General features: G+C 42.6%; 2 protein-coding genes across 5 annotated transcripts in view; one reads left to right on the forward strand and one right to left on the reverse strand.

Moving 5' to 3' along the window:
• The window catches only part of ZBTB25 (zinc finger and BTB domain containing 25), a 121,416-nt gene that overhangs the window by 39,792 nt on the left and 65,478 nt on the right, over positions 1-16,146 (reverse strand). Inside the window, exon 4 of one of the 4 annotated variants that reach the window (XM_061180896.1) lies at positions 2,166-2,285. The exons of 2 other annotated variants lie outside the window; for them this stretch is intronic. In XM_061180896.1, coding sequence (XP_061036879.1) covers positions 2,224-2,285 — 62 coding nt within the window. In that variant the 3' untranslated portion in view covers positions 2,166-2,223. Of the gene's footprint in view, positions 1-1,101; positions 2,286-16,146 lie in introns of those variants that run through there. One more of the 4 variants, XM_061180895.1, reaches the window with a different exon arrangement.
• The window catches only part of MTHFD1 (methylenetetrahydrofolate dehydrogenase, cyclohydrolase and formyltetrahydrofolate synthetase 1), a 60,458-nt gene that overhangs the window by 18,169 nt on the left and 26,143 nt on the right, over positions 1-16,146 (forward strand). Inside the window, exons 3-10 of the mRNA XM_061180892.1 lie at positions 2,764-2,823; positions 3,268-3,321; positions 4,198-4,334; positions 4,456-4,556; positions 6,330-6,466; positions 7,349-7,460; positions 15,422-15,549; positions 16,043-16,140. Of these exons, the coding sequence (XP_061036875.1) occupies positions 2,764-2,823; positions 3,268-3,321; positions 4,198-4,334; positions 4,456-4,556; positions 6,330-6,466; positions 7,349-7,460; positions 15,422-15,549; positions 16,043-16,140 (827 nt within the window). The remainder of the gene's footprint in view (positions 1-2,763; positions 2,824-3,267; positions 3,322-4,197; positions 4,335-4,455; positions 4,557-6,329; positions 6,467-7,348; positions 7,461-15,421; positions 15,550-16,042; positions 16,141-16,146) is intronic.

Here is a 16,146-nt window from a genome sequence, read left to right on the forward strand (position 1 = left end):
AAGTGGGAGGATTAGTCCAGGTATTTTGGAGGAGGGGCAGGGACTTCCAGGAATAGGGCCACCGTGTCTGCTTTTGGGCCTTTTATGGTCAGCCTCGGAACTGTCATGGCACCCATGGTTGTGTCATTTATGTTGTTGTCATATGCTAATGTATTACAATGAGTGTATAATGAGGCTCAAGGTCCACTGGAAGTAGACTCTTCCGCCATCTTGGACCTAATGTGTTCTAACCGATTTTTGTGGTATCCTGTTCTTAATGGTTGTGTCATTCTTGTAATGGTTATGCCCCGCCCACTTCCTTTTCTGTCTCAATAGGACGTTTTTTGGATGATGTAATTCACCTCCTTCAAGGAAGAAATTGGTATTTCTGATAAAATGCTTAAGTGATTTTTTTTTTTTTTTAATAAACTATAATGGGATTAAGATTTGTTCTGGGAAACCAGTAGGCCATCCACCCACTTGCCTGTCAGTCAAGAATCTACTGTTCTTCAACTAAACATTCTTTTTGCATCCAGTCTATCAATGATTATATAACCATTTTTCCCTATGAAATGCCTATATGAGAATACTTGAACTGGATCTTAAGAGGTCTTTTTCTTTGCATTAGGATTACAGTAAGATTTTGACATATGCTCATAACTGTTAAGCTTTCTGTTAAAAAACTGGTGATAGTTTTGGAGTTTCAGAAAAATTCCTTCAGAAACATTCAGACAGAAAAGTTACCTATAAAGGAACAACAACAAAAGACTTCAGACTTCTGTCACACTAGATGCCAAAGACAACAACTCTGAAGGAAAATGTCATGACTCCAAACTCAGCCAAACGTGCCTTCAAGTGCAAAGACAGCAGAGAAATATTTTCAGGTGCACACAGACTCAGGAAAATGCCCACACACCTTTCCTGGAAAAGTAACTTACAGTTGCATTTAGCTACATGAGAGGTGAAGATAAAGTATAGAACAGAGAAGTTGTAATTTATAAAAAAAAAAAAAAAAACCCGGCAGTGAGTGATAAAACCATTTAATCTCCGAGTTAAGTCGAAATAACTAATTGTAGTTATAAATATTGTCAACTTAAAAAACGTACAACGTGAGAGCTGTGAGTTGAGTTTATTCAATGTCTTACTGAGGGCTATAGCCTAGGAGACAGTGACAGTCTCTAATTGCTCAGAGAAACTGTTCCAAAGAGGTAGGGGAGGAGCCAGTATATATATATGTGTGTGTGTGTGTGAATTTGGGCTGGGGGATACAGGCAGTCAAGATCTCAGTGAAAGGCTGCTGCTGGTCACAGGATCAGCTATCTCAGTTAATACTTTTTTTTTTTAAATAAATTTATTCATTGTTTAATTTTTGGCTGCATCGGGTGTTCGCTGCTGCACGCGGGCCTTCCCTAGTTGTGGTGAGCGGGGGCTCCTCTTCGTAGCGGTGCACGGGCTTCTCATTGCGGTGGCTTCTCTTGTTGCGGAGCACGGGCTCTAGGTGCGTGGGCTTCAGTAGTTGTGGCACGCAGGCTCAGTAGTTGAGGCTCACGGGCTTAGCTGCTCTGCCGCATGTGGGATCTTCCCAGACCAGAGCTCAAACCCATGTCCCCTGCATTGGCAGGTGGATTCTTAACCACTGCACCACCAGGGAAGCCCCCTCAGTTAATACTTTTAGGGCTTTTCTATGTGTGGGAAGATGCAAGAATCTGGGGTCATTGAAATTCTTCCTAAGACATGCATTTGAACTATCTAAGGGGCTCATATATTCCAAAACATGGAATGCTGCACCCTGAATTCCTTTCAGGGTGTACTTGCAGGTCAGCAACTGCAGGGGCTAATGACTTGATCCTTATAGAACTGAAATGGCAGGCAACATTCTTTGTTTACAATATTAATAAAAATGAAAAACAGTACTCTATTTCCTACTTTGATCTAAAAATCCCATAGTGTATTAAATCTGGTAACTGAATCAATGAAGGTTGGATGATGGGGCAAAGATCATATATATAAAATGACGAAAACGAAACATGAGAGGCACTAAAATTCTAGGGAAGCCCCACAGGAAGCACCTAATGCACTTAGGTGCAGATAACCCATAGAAAAATCAAATTCCCCTCACCGCATTCATCTGGCTCTTGAAATTCAAATTAGCACTGGCAAAACTGAGACTTCTCTATAAAGGTCACCTGCAGCTAAGAGTAAGGCCGTGTTCTGTGAGCCTGAGGGGAGCTTCCAGTAACAGCATCAGCATGACCAGACCTGGAGATACTCCGTTCCTAGGGCCAACTTCTTTCTCCACGGTTGTCCTGTTTAAAGAAACCATGCATCAGTTACCTTTGGTGTCAAGGACGTACCGTTTTTCCCTCTGCAGTTTTGGGAGAAACCAAACTTATTGTGGCATATCACCCCGAGAGGACGTTTCAGCTTTGAAAAGGACAAATGTCAACCACCGAAACATGGAAAAATATTTGTAAAGGAAAATTTTAGATAAATGATTACAATGGAAAACTAAATATGTCTGTGATTAAAGAAACAGGGAACATAGTGAGACCTAGCATGGTGGGGCAGGGGATTTGGCTTCTGCGTGCTTCTTCCTCTGTCTTGAGGGCAGCAGACTGCCCTTTGCCTGGCGTGGGCGTCTGTTCCGTGTGAGCTAGGATTAGGTCCACCCTAACAGGAGTCTCGTGATTAAATATTCCTTTTATCAAAACTAAAATTTTAGAAGCTTTTCCATACACTTTGCCTTTCCCTAATCGTCTGATTTGCATGTCTTTATTATTCTAGGTCGGCAACAGAGATGATTCTAATCTTTATATAAACGTGAAGCTGAAGGCTGCTGAAGAGGTAAAGCCCAGAACAGCGGCGCCGACGCCCCCCCTCTCCACTCTTACCCTTCCCCCTCCCCAGGTCCTGTCTGCCACCCCTTCCCCTTTGTGCTCCCCCCACAAAAACTTTTATCACCCACAGCAGACTTCAGTTTATGTATTTCGCAAGTTAGAAATGGGTGACAGAGCTTCAGCCTCTGGTTTGCCCTGGAATGTTTTCTAATCAGTGATCCGCTTGCTTCTAAAGAGCAGGAATAGTGGACATAAAACTGCTTAAGTGCCGTGGTGACAGTTAACAAGGAAACGATGGATGGGTCAAAGTGAGAGACTCATTCTTCAGGGTATATGAGGGTGAAATGATGCCTGCCACCTCCTGGTTTGTCTTAGTCACATCTGTAGAAGAAATGGGCCCATGTCTCAAGTCCTTTTGCCATGTACCTGTTTTAAATGTTCATTCTTGCAGATCGGGATCAAAGCCACGCACATTAAGTTACCACGAACGGCCACAGAATCTGAGGTGAGCTGTTAAGAATCAACTGTTAAGTGATTACGAAGTTACGAAGTGCTTTCCTCTCTGGTTTTAGTTTAGTGGAACTTTAGGGACTGATGCATTCAGCATACAAGAGACCTCCAGGTAATTCTTTCTTCACAGACTCAGCCTTCAGGAAATCTTTGAAAATACCCGCAGAGTAAATGAGGCAGTGCTAGGTATGAATGTTTGGTACTCACAGTGTGATTGCTGCATCATTTGTTTGCAAATCACCTGCGACGTTCATTGAAAACTGATCACTGGCCTGTTGTTACCTGCACTTGAAAAACGAAATGTATATTTCATTTCTATGATGTTCAAGAATAGGCAGAACAGATCATGGGTGAGTAAAGTCAGAACTGTGGGGGATTAACTGGGAAGCAGCAGGAGGGAAAAGGGACTTCCTGAGGTCGTGGAAATGTTCTACATCTGCATTGTCCAGCAGGATAGCCACTAACCCCATGTGGTCATTTAATTAAAATGAAATAAAGTTTAAAGTTCCGTTCCTCAGTTGAACTAAGCCACATTTCAAGTATTTTAGTAGCCACTATTGTAAGGTACAAATTACAGAACATTTCTGTCATCACAGAAATCTTGATTTGGGCGATGGTACCATGGATTTTACTGTTGCAGTAATAGTTTATTAAAGTTCTTAGCTCTTTTGTTTGTTGGATTTCTTGCAAGGCACCTGAAGGTTACATTCTGTGTTAAAGTAGAGTTGCTCTCAGGATCCAAGGCAAGGTACATTCCGAGAGGACTACAGTTAAACTCTCGGGGGGAAAATGGGACTTCTGACTTGGAAAGTGTTTCTCCACCCTGTTGATTTCTATGTGGTATGTAAGTTGTATGTGGTATTATTTTTAGGTGTTAAAGTGCATTACATCTTTGAATGAAGACTTCACTGTGCATGGTTTCATAGTGCAGCTACCTTTAGATTCAGAGAATCCCATTAACACTGAAGCATTGATCAACGCTATTGCACCCGAGAAGGATGTGGACGGGTGAGTGTGACTTGGCTTTCTGTACCACATTGCATGATTGCGACTATAATATATTTCTACTTCAGGAACACATCATTTTGGTTCTAAAGAGTAAAGACACCTATCACTTTCCTTGTTTTAGATTGACTAGCATCAGTGCTGGAAAACTTGCTAGAGGTGACCTAAATGACTGTTTCATCCCTTGTACACCCAAAGGATGCTTGGAACTCATCAAGGAGACAGGTAAAAACAACCAGACAAAAACAAAGCACCATTTCGTGGAGCCTGGTCTTGACCTTCAGAGGTATAGGGGAGATACACTGTGAGCCCTAAATAAGTGGGCTTGATTGGTACAAGGACCTGTGTGCTAGGGGCTTCTTTACCTAAATTCTCAATTTTCTCAACAACCCTATGAAGTAGATAGGTATTCTTATTGTTTAATAGCTGAGAAGACATTCTCAGAGAGATTGAGAAATTTGTCCAAGAGGCAGCAGAGCCAAGATTTGAACTCAGAGTTATTTGAGTTCAAAGCAATTTATTTTGTGTGAAAAAGTAACCTATATGATAATAAAGATTCAGATAGTCTGTAGGGTGCAAAGTGAAAAGTCTGAATCCCAGAATGGGCCCCGAGTCACCATTGTAGATCTAGGAAATGGATTCCTTGGATAATTGGCCGTATTACCCCGTTACCTAGTCAGCCTCTTGGTATTTTAATTTCATCATGAATACTTCTTAGCAGAGGTTATTTTTTACAAGGAAGTGTGCCCTGTTTAAAGGAAGTGGATCAGAAATTTCAAGTGGAAAGTGTTAGCTAACGTAAGTGAAAATTTTCTGTGGCTGGCAAGGAAAGGTCAATCTGTAAGCCTTGGGACAGCTATTATTGTTCAGTCCTACAGCTAAATTTATACTCTATGGCATGTTTAGCACACAGTGTGTTCCAACTTGATAGAAAAAAATCCCATGAGCCGTGGCAGCTGTAGGCTCCCCGCCTCCTCTTGTTGATATTGAAGCGACCATTTGCCCTAATGCAGCTTCAGGTCCTTTACTGTACCCTAAAAGGTATAGAAAGTTACCTTCTAAACACTTCACACTTTGAGGGTTTTACTTCTAGATGTTCATGATGTTAGCATTATATAGAAACTCACCTTTTTTGAATAGAGTTAATGTTACACAAGAAGCACAGTTTAAACACAAACTGCCTTAAGGAAGAGTTCGCTTCAGTGGGGCTGGGTAGAAGGGCTCAGTAGAGTCCTCAGGACCCTATTTCTGCTCCCCTTTGCGTGGTGGCTCGCTCTGAGCTCTGCTTGGTGGCCCTGAGCAGCTCCAGCCTGTTGCATCCTTGTGCCTAAGAGTCATGGGATGGATCTCATTGGCCACAGGATGAAATATGGTCACTTGTTCACTCTTGGGTGTTCACCCACACCATCTCTACTGAGGAGAGTATGTCAGTCCTGAAAAGGACATTGGGATAATGCCAGAAGAATGGGTGCTCAGTAAACAAAAAGAAAATTTTTTACTACAGTTAAGTTCCCCTTTATCACTTCCCTGCAAATAACCCTGTGGCTCAGGCCCTAAGCCAAAAGAGAAATTTGGATGAGGAACTAAAGAGTTACTGATACTAATCTAATTTCCCTCCACCCCATTACGTTCACCCTGTTTCTTATAACTGTTTTTCCCATGTAATGTAATATGTCCTCTTCTTCCATATGGCTGTTTAGCTGTAGGTCAGGGTTTCTTTCTGATTTGAGTGTAGGTTTTCTCCCCACTCTCCTATGACTCAATGAATGGATCTTGGCTTAAGCTCCTCTCAAAAACCCACAGCAAGAAGGACACATGTACAAGTCCCAACTTGTAGCTGAAACCCTGAGTAGCCAAAGAAGGGATGGTTTTAGGAAGATTGCTTTTTGATGCTAAGAACCTGCTTTTGTGCACTTTTCCTGAGTTCTCCCATTTAGGTGGCATGCGAAGGAGGGCAGCTTCCCCCAGTTCTCTGATGCACGCTGGCTTTTCTTTCAGGGGTGCAGATCGCCGGAAAGCACGCTGTGGTGGTCGGGCGCAGTAAAATAGTTGGTGCCCCAATGCATGACCTGCTTCTGTGGAGCCACGCCACAGTGACCACCTGCCACTCCAAGACTGCCCACCTAGGCGAGGAGGTAAGGGGTCACGCGCGTGCGTTTGCATGCCCGTTCCTGCGTGTGGCAGGGGTTCTTGCCTAATGGGGATGGTTCATATTTAAGTGCCAGAAACTGCCATGTACTTTATTACCACATTACCGCGTTTAACCCCTCTAACAATTCTGTGATTCTTGTCTGTTTTACAAGATGAAGAAACAAATTCAAATTTAAAACTTGTCCAGGTCTATGCAGATTTTCGTTTGGACTGTATTCTTTCTGTGCCAGTCCATCTCGTGGTAGATAGGGGTTAGCAGTACAGGAACTGGGGTTGACCCATGGCAGCCAGATCCCACATATGCGACAGTGGGTGGTCTCAGAGGTGGAGGTGTCCAGAGCGGGTTATGGACAGTGGTCCTGTGACCTCAGTCACAGCTTGTTCTTGACCCCTGCATCAGATTCCTGAGCCCAGGAATTCTCACGTGGACACATCCCACTGACAGTGCAGTCTCTTACATGTGGGGAGAGACCGGGAGAGAGGCCCAGCACCTCTTTAATCCTCCCCAAGCAATGCCCTGCTGAAGGTGGTAGTCCCCACATTCCGGGGAAGAGGGGGCAGTCTCCAGGTGTCATGTAATTCAGGGACGTTGTCCCAGGCCTGTGGCTCCAAGCCTGTACTCCTCCCTATCTCAAAGGTTCTCATCAGGTTCCCCATTCAGTAAAATATCTAGTGAAAGGGGAGGTTTTGACGTGTGTAGGAATGAGCACAGTATATGAAGAGCTGTCAGAGACAGTGTGTGGCCTGCATAAAATAGCTGATGACAATGAAGAATTTCATACAAAGCTTACGGATGTCCTTTCCACTTCTAGATTTTTTTTATGTTTCACTGTTTAGTTTCTGAAGTCAGAACTGTCTTTCCCTAGGTAAGTAAAGGTGACATCCTGGTAGTTGCAACTGGTCAGCCTGAAATGGTGAAAGGGGAATGGATCAAACCTGGGGCAATAGTCATCGACTGTGGAATCAATTCTGTCCCAGGTGAGTGTTGCTGGGGGAAGAAGGTGGTTTCTGGAGGCGGGCTGGGCAGAGGAAGATGAAGCCCAAGCGAGAACCCCTTGTCCCATTTTAGGCTTGAAGTGCTAAGGTTTAGAGTGATCAGCCTACCCATGGGGGCATGAAGTTAGCAGACGGCATAGTTGCGCCTTGCAGGAAGAGCCTGTGATTTTAGCCACTGTGCCGTGCAGTCCAAGGTGACCTTGTCCAGGGAGAGGGTGGGAGAGGAGGCAAGATGATTTCTCGCTTTATCATCATGTAGAGATGGACTTTAACAAAGGATGGTTAAAATATAGTGTGATCTTTGCAAAGTGCTGTGAGACTCCAGGAGAGGGACACGTTGTGTCAAGAGTCCTCTAGTTAGGGCTTTGCAAAGATGTTTGGCCTGGGCTCTTTCTAGGCCAAGGATAAAGCCAACATTATAGTCATGTCCAAAACTGTCCTTGCATCCTCATCCCTAAGTTACTGCCCTGTTTTGGTTAGTGATATCATCACCATTCTTCCTTCCCACAGGTCTGAAACCTTTTAGTTTCCCTCCCAATCGTTCCATGTATGGATCCGTTTTTAAATCTTATGAGTTTTTTCCCTTTCTTCTCTGTTCTCAGTGTCACCACTGAGAGTCACCCTCTCTGCTGGATGCACTGCTATAAATTTCTCCTTGGTCTCCCTACCGCCAGCTGACTCCCACTCAGATCCATCTGTGCGCTCTTGCCATGTTTATGGGTCTTGATGTGGACCTGTGAGCCTCTTTCTTCCATGTTACCTGCCAGACTCCTTAGCCCCATACTAGTTTCAGCCACCTCTGTGGCCTTCTTTCTCACACACACTTTGTGAATACCTGTCTTAAACTGTTGTAAAATGGACCACGTGCTCTCCTGCACATGCCTGTTTGTACTTTGCTGCTCTTCTGCCTGCATCTTTAGTGGGGCAGGCTGTTCTTTCCTCATGAAGTTTTCAAACGTAAAATCTGAAAGGACAATTCAGTGAATACTTGCATACATACCTCGTGGGGTCAAAAAAGGAACAATTTTTAATCAAGCGACTGTTTCTGTGCATCAGGCACCACTCCAGGCCTTGGGCTACACAACTGAATAAAGCTCAACCGTGATCTTCACTTTCAGTGACTTCCTCCCCACCTCCTCTCTGTCCAAAATGTCCATTCTTCCTTCCAAACCTTGTCTGATTTTCCTTCAGCAAGAAATGATCTCTCCTTCTTTGAAAATCCTTCTCTCCCTCCCTCCCCTCCCGCAGAACTTGGTGTTTCTCTCATTGTATGTCTCTCATGCTTGGTGTCCTGTGCCTTTTCTCCACTAGTCTGCCTATAGGTGCCGTGTCCAGCTTGTGCCTTCTGACTGCTGGCACCCATATCTGTTGGAATGTTAAAAAGAGTTATAGCAAGAATATTCTTTTTCCTCCCCTCCCATCTCAAGTTTGAAATATAGACACTAAGCTGCCAGGAACATGAGTCACTGTCAAGCCTTCACCGTTTTTAACCTCCCTCCCACTCTCCGTACCATGTTTTTAAGACAGTAGCTCATAATTGATCACTCATTTTCTTGTAGTGTAATTATCTGATGGGTGATAAATTGCTCTCCTACAACTCCTCACTTTCAGTACTTGCAATGTGACATTCAAGCTCATTCTGTTTAAAACCTTGCATCTTCTGTATCATATTTCTGCTTTTGACCTTTTTTGTTTTAGACTGGATTTGAGAGAGGGAAGAAGAAAAACCTGGGTAGGGCTCTTGAGTCTCGTATGAAATGAAATGTTGACTTACACGTGAAACTTAACCTCCTATTCACATTTATTCCTCATGCAGAAGGCAAAATATGAATAAGGTCAGAGCAGTATCTTTCCTCCTGGTCAGCTGTACTTTTTCTGATCCTGGGGATATAGGTGAATAAGTATCGTTACTGTTCCCCAAGGAAGGCAGGATCACTGCTACAGACCCGAGGGTGAGCAGGAGGACCTGAAGACTGCTCTTTGCAAGTGTTCATTCCTTTTTTTTTTTTTTTTTTTTTTAATTGTTATTGATGTATAGTTGATTTACAATGTTATGTTAGGTTCAGGTGCACAGCAAAGTAAATCAGGTATACATATACATATATCCACTCTTTTTTAGATTCTTTTCCCATATAGGCCATTACAGAGTATTGAGTAGATTTCCCTGTGCTATACAGTAGGTCCTTATTAGTTATCTATTTTATATATAATAGTGTGAATGTGTCAATCCCAGTCTCCCAATTTATCACTTCCCCCTTTACCCCTGGTAACCCAAAGTTTGTTTTCTACGTCTGTAACTCTATTTCTGTTTTGTAGGTAAGTTCATTTGTACCCCTTTTTTTAGATTCCATATATAAGTGATATCATGATATTTGTCTTTCTCTGACTTACTTCACTCAGTATGACAATCTCTGGGTCCATCTATGTTGCTGCAAATGGCATTATTTCGTTCTTTTTTATGGCTGAGTAGTATTTCATTGTATATATGTACCGCATCTTCTTTATCCATTCCTCTGTTGATGGGCATTTAGGTTGCTTCCATGTCCTGGCTATCATAAACAGGGCTGCAGTGAACACTGGAGTGCATGTATCTTTTTGAATTATGGTTTTCTCTGGATATATGCGCAGGAGTGGGATTGCTGGATCATATGGTAGCTCTCTCTATTTTTAGTTTTTTAAGGAGCCTCCATACTGTTCTCTATAGTGACTGTACCAATTTACATTCCCACCAACAGTGTAGGAGGGTTCAAATGTTCATTCTTGAAACACCACTTTCCACAACTGGGCCACTTCTTGGTTCATATTTTGATTATTTAAATCATTTGCATGGTCCTTTCAGGGATAACATCTTAAGTTATTTTCCAAATTAAGGATGAATTAAGGTATGTAGTTTTTTGTTGTTGTTGTTTTGTTATGGGTTTTTGTTTCTTTTTTTTTTTTAGAAATTTTTTTTTTTTTTTTTTTAATATATTTATGGCTGTGCTGGGTCTTCGTTTCTGTGTGAGGGCTTTCTCCAGTTGCGGCAAGCGGGGGCCACTCTTCATCGCGGTGTGCGGGCTTCTCATTATCGCGGCCTCTCTTGTTGCGGAGCACAGGCTCCAGACGCGCAGGCTCAGTAATTGTGGCTCACGGGCCTAGTTGCTCCGCGGCAATCTTCCCAGACCAGGGCTTGAACCCATGTCCCCTGCATTGGCAGGCAGATTCTCAACCACTGCGCCACCAGGGAAGCCCGAGGAATATTTTTTTAAGATTCAAGTACAGAGCAGAAAGTATTGGCCAGAGAAACATGTAAAAGTGTTCTTCCTGGTGGTTTACTAAAGATAATTTGAAAAGGGCTGGATTAATAGTGTTTTATTTGGAAGGGTTATAAAAGGGGGGAACAGATTCCTAACCCCCTCAATCCAGTCTCAACCTATCCAGCGTAGTGGCTTCTATACAGGACCCTGTTATTGGGGCCCCCAAATTACATGTGAAGGACTCAAGGCTCAGCTGGATTGGGTTTTTTTTTTTCCTCTACCGCGCGGCTTGCGGGATCTTAGTTCCCCGACCAAGGATTATAAACCCATGCCGCCTGGAGTGGAAGCGCAGAGTCCTAACATTGGACCGCCAGGGAAGTCCCTCATCTGGATCTTAAGTAGTTTTGCACTAATAGTTCCAGATGAAAGAGAAATTCTAGGGCTGGGATAGATAAGCAAAATGTTTGTTGGTTACTGAAGCCATGTGCTTAGAGACGGGGTCACTTTTCCACTGACCACATCACACCTTCCGTGAAACCCTGTACGTACATCAGAGGGCACTGAAGCCAGCCCTGATAGCGTTTGATTAGGGAGCAGAGCTGAGCCCACCCAATGCAGCGTTAGGTTGTGCAGTAATTGACGTGTCTCCTGTATATGCAGAAACACACGGAGAAAGTGACTAACATTCATAAATAGAAGGAGGTACAGGGGTATTTTTAGCTAACTTCGTGTTAGACAATTGAAACCCATACAAGGGCAACCCTCAACCGTTATTTCCCTGGCATTTTGAAACGACCTTAGTGATTATGAGAGGAAATGTTCTGCCATTGCCGTAGCTTGCTGCCTTATAATCTAGAAGCCTGAAACCATCACAAGGGGTTGTGTTCACCAGCTCCTGAGAGTACATATAGAAAATATCTAATGTATCTAGGGTGGGAAGAGAAACCCTTATGTTTGGAGAGTGTTTTTTCTTTTTTTAAAAAAAATTAATTAATTTATTTTTGGCTGCGTTGGGTCTTTGTTGCTGAACGCAGGCTTTCTCTAGTTGCGGCAAGCAGGGGCTACTCTTCGTTGCAGTGCGCAGGCTTCTCCTTGCAGTGGCTTCTCTTGTTGTGGAGCACGGGCTCTAGGTGTGTGGGCTTCAGTAGCTGTGGCTCGCGGGCTCTAGAGCGCAGGCTCAGTAGTTGTGGCGCACGGGCTTAGTTGCTCCGCGGCATGTGGGATCTTCCCAGACCAGGGCTGGAACCCGTGTCCCCTGCATTGGCAGGCGGATTCTTAACAACTGCGCCACCAGGGAAGCCCGGAGAGTGTTTTTTCAATCTCAAGAAACACACACAATTTCTTACTTGATTCTCCTCAAGCTTGTGAAATAGGTAGTGTTCATCCTTCTTTGCCCCTTTGGACTTTTGATCAGTAAGGAGCCCACAGGGGCTGCAGACTCGAGGTTAGTGAAAGAGCTGATCCTAGCGCCAAAGTCGCTTAATTCTGGCTTTTTGGCTGAATCCTGAGGCTTCCTTTCTTAGTTGTGGCAGTCTAATCAAAGAGGTGAAATGGCTAAGATCTTACCAGGTCCTGCCTTAGAACCAACCACAAGGTCTAGCCCTGTCCCCAGCCCCTCCTGGAAGTGCACTGAAGCCAAGTGTAGGAGTGAGTGAGCAGTGATGCATCATGGGGTTTTGTTCTCTTGAATAGCTATTCTTTGCTGCTAAGATTTGTAGTTGTTCTTGTATCCTTTTAACGGGAGTGTAATTATATTCTTTGCCTTTTTGCATACATTTAAGTAGCTGCTCGTCTTTGGAACTGGATGTTGAATTGTTCCTCCAGCTCATGCCTGGAGCTTACAAAATGCTGACAGTTGCTGTAGAAACCGTATCCGGCAGCTGCGATAAAGCTGGAGCTTTGTGCACCCAAAAAATTCCTTTGAAGGCCTTGGCAAATTAACATTTTAAAAGGTGCTCATTGTATACTTGGTGGTTGGCTTTAAGAATAAAAAACAGTTGGTATTTTATTTGCCACCTGACAGAAGACAAAAGGATTCTCCTGGTTATGAAAAACCACTTAAGCATCTTGTGGAATTTTGCAGGTAAAGTAAGTTTCTCCCTAGGAGATAGCAAACACCTGTCATCCCACAGCTTTTTTTTTTTTTTTAAACATCTTGATTGGAGTATAATTGCTTTGCATTGTTGTGTTAGTTTCTGCTGTATAACAAAGTGAATCAGCTATACGTATACATATATCCCCATATCCCATCCCTCTTGCGTCTCCCTCCCACCCCTCTAGGTGGTCACAAAGCACCGAGCTGATCTCCCTGTGCTATGCGGCTGCTTTCCACTAGCTATCTGTTTTACATTTGGTAGTGTATATATGTCAATGCCACTCTCACACTTCGTCCCAGCTTACCCTCCCCCTTCCCCGTGTCCTCAAGTCCATTCTCTCTGTCTGCGTCTTTATTCCTGTCCTGCCCCTAGGTTCATCAGAACCTTTTTTTTTTTTAGATTCCATATATATGTGTTAGTGTACAGTATTTGTTTTTCTCTTTCTGACTTACTTCACTCTGTGACAGACTCTAGGTCCATCCACCTCACTACAAATAACTCAATTTTGTTTCTTTTAATGGCTGAGTAATATTCCACTGTATGTATGTGCCACGTCTTCTTTATCCATTCATCTATCGATGGACCCTTAGGTTGCTTCCACGTGCTGGCTATTGTAAATAGTGCTGCAGTGAACATTGTGGTACATGACTCTTTTTGAATTATGGTTTTCTCAGGGTATATGCCCAGTAGTGGGATTGCTGTGTCGTATGGTGGTTCTATTTTTAGTTTTTTAAGGAACCTCCATACTGTTCTCCATAGTGGCTGTATCAATTTACATTCCCACCAACAGTGCAAGAGGGTTCCCTTTTCTCCACACCCTCTCCAACATTTATTGTTTGTAGATTTTTTGATGATGGCCATTCTGAGGGGTGTGAGGTGATATCTCATTGTAGTTTTGATTTGTATTTCTCTAATGATTAGTGATGTTGAGCATCCTTTCATGTGTTTGTTGGCAATCTGTATATCTTCTTTGGAGAAATGTCTATTTAGGTCTTCTGCCCATTTTTGGATTGGGTTGTTGGTTTTTTTTTTTATTGAGCTGCATGAGCTGCTTGTATATTTTGGAGATTAATCCTTTTGTCAGTTGCTTCGTTTGCAAATATTTTCTCCCATTCTGAGGGTTGTCTTTTCGTCTCATTTATGGTTTCCTTTGCTGTGCAAAAGCTTTTAAGTTTCATTAGGTCCCATTTGTTTATTTTTGTTTTTATTTCCATTTCTCTAGGAGGTGGGTCAAAAAGGATCTTGCTGTGATTTATGTCATAGAGTGTTCTGCCTATGTTTTCCTCTAAGAGTTTTATAGTGTCTGGTCTTACATTTAGGTCTTTAATCCATTTTGAGTTTATTTTTGTGTATGGTGTTAGGGAGTGTTCTAATTTCATTTTTTTTACATGTAGCTGTCCAGTTTTCCCAGCACCACTTATTGAAGAGGCTGTCTTTTCTCCATTGTATATTCTTGCCTCCTTTATCAAAAATAAGGTGACCATATGTGTGTGGGTTTATCTCTGGGCTTTCTATCCTGTTCCATTAATCTATATTTCTGTTTTTGTGCCAGTACCATACTGTCTTTTTTTTTTTTTTTTTTTTTTTTTTTAGTACCATACTGTCTTGATTACTGTAGCTTTGTAGTATAGTCTGAAGTCAGGGAAACTGATTCCTCCAGCTCCATTTTTCTTTCTCAAGATTGCTTTGGCTATTTGGGGTCTTTTGTGTTTCCATACAAATTGTGCAGTTGTTTGTTCTAGTTCTGTGAAAAATGCCATTGGTAGTTTGATAGGGATTGCATTGAATCTGTAGATTGCTTTGGGTAGTATAGTCATTTTCACAATGTTGATTCTTCTAATCCAAGGACATGGTATATCTCTCCATCTGTTTGTATCATCTTTAATTTCTTTCATCAGTGTCTTATAGTTTTCTGCATACAGGTCTTTTGTCTCCTTAGGTAGATTTATTCCTAGGTATGTTATTCTTTTTGTTTCAGTGGTAAATGAGAGTGTTTCCTTAGTTTCTCTTTCAGATTTTTCATCATTAGTGTATAGGAATGCAAGAGATTTCTGTGCATTAATTTTGTATCCTGCTACTTTACCAAATTCATTGATTAGCTCTAGTAGTTTTCTGGTAGCATCTTTAGGATTCTCTGTGTATAATATCATGTCATCTGCAAACAGTGACAGTTTTACTTCTTCTTTTCCAATTTGTATTCCTTTTATTTCTTTTTCTTCTCTGATTGCTGTGGCTAAAACTTCCAAAACTATGTTGAATAATAGTGGTGAGAGTGGGCAACCTTGTCTTGTTCCTGATCTTAGTGGGAATGGTTTCAGTTTTTCACCATTGAGAACAATGTTGGTTGTGGGTTTGTCACATTTGGCCCTTATTATGTTGAGGTAAGTTCCCTCTATGCCTACTTTCTGGAGAGTTTTTATCATAAATGGGGAGCTTTTATCACATCCCACAGCTTTTAAGTAAAGTAGGCGCTTGAACCAGATGGGACTACACACCCTAAACTCGACTTAGTTTTTGGAACAAGCTGTTGTAATTGATCACATAACTTAGAAATAAACACCAGCATTGTTATTCTGAGACTGTGCTTTGATTTTTTTATCTCTTTGACCAGATGATACAAAACCAAGTGGGAGGAAAATTGTGGGGGATGTGGCATACAAGGAGGCCAAGGAGAGGGCAAGCTTCATTACTCCTGTTCCTGGTGGTGTCGGGCCAATGACGGTGGCGATGCTAATGCAGGTAAGTGTGAATGGACGTTTCTGTAATAGTTCTATGAAACTGATAGAATTCCAGGTACTGCATTTCTCCCCAAGTAGAAATGTCATAGAACCTACTCAGAATCTAAGTAAGGATGTGAATCTTTTGAAGAAAAAAAGGAAATGAAAGTAGAGAGAAGTAGAATCAGTCGTATTAATAGAGGGAAGTAGGGGTAGCACAATTCTGATTTACTCTGGAATGTGATAACTTAAGGGGAAAAAAGTGCGAGCAGCCTGGCTTCACTCAGTATGTTTTGGTTTCTTGCCCTTTGTAACACACACCAGCTGGTGCGGGCGAGGCACGCAGCCCAGGGCATCCTGCTGCCTGTAGACTCCGGCCTCGAATTGAAGCATGTTAACAGGCGGATCCTGAAGCTGTTCATTTTGTGATTGAACTTGAGTGACCAGGACTAGGAACTGAGGTGGAGGTTAAAATCATCATGTCTTCTCAGTTCCATTTGTGTCATTTTGTTTAGAGCACGGTAGACAGTGCAAAGCGTTTCCTGGAGAAATTTAAGCCAGGGAAGTGGATCATTCAGTATAACAAACTTAACCTGAAGACACCCGTGCCAAGGTAAAA

The sequence above is a fragment of the Eubalaena glacialis genome, chromosome 2 (assembly GCF_028564815.1).
Source record: "Eubalaena glacialis isolate mEubGla1 chromosome 2, mEubGla1.1.hap2.+ XY, whole genome shotgun sequence".
NCBI lineage: Eukaryota > Metazoa > Chordata > Mammalia > Artiodactyla > Balaenidae > Eubalaena > Eubalaena glacialis.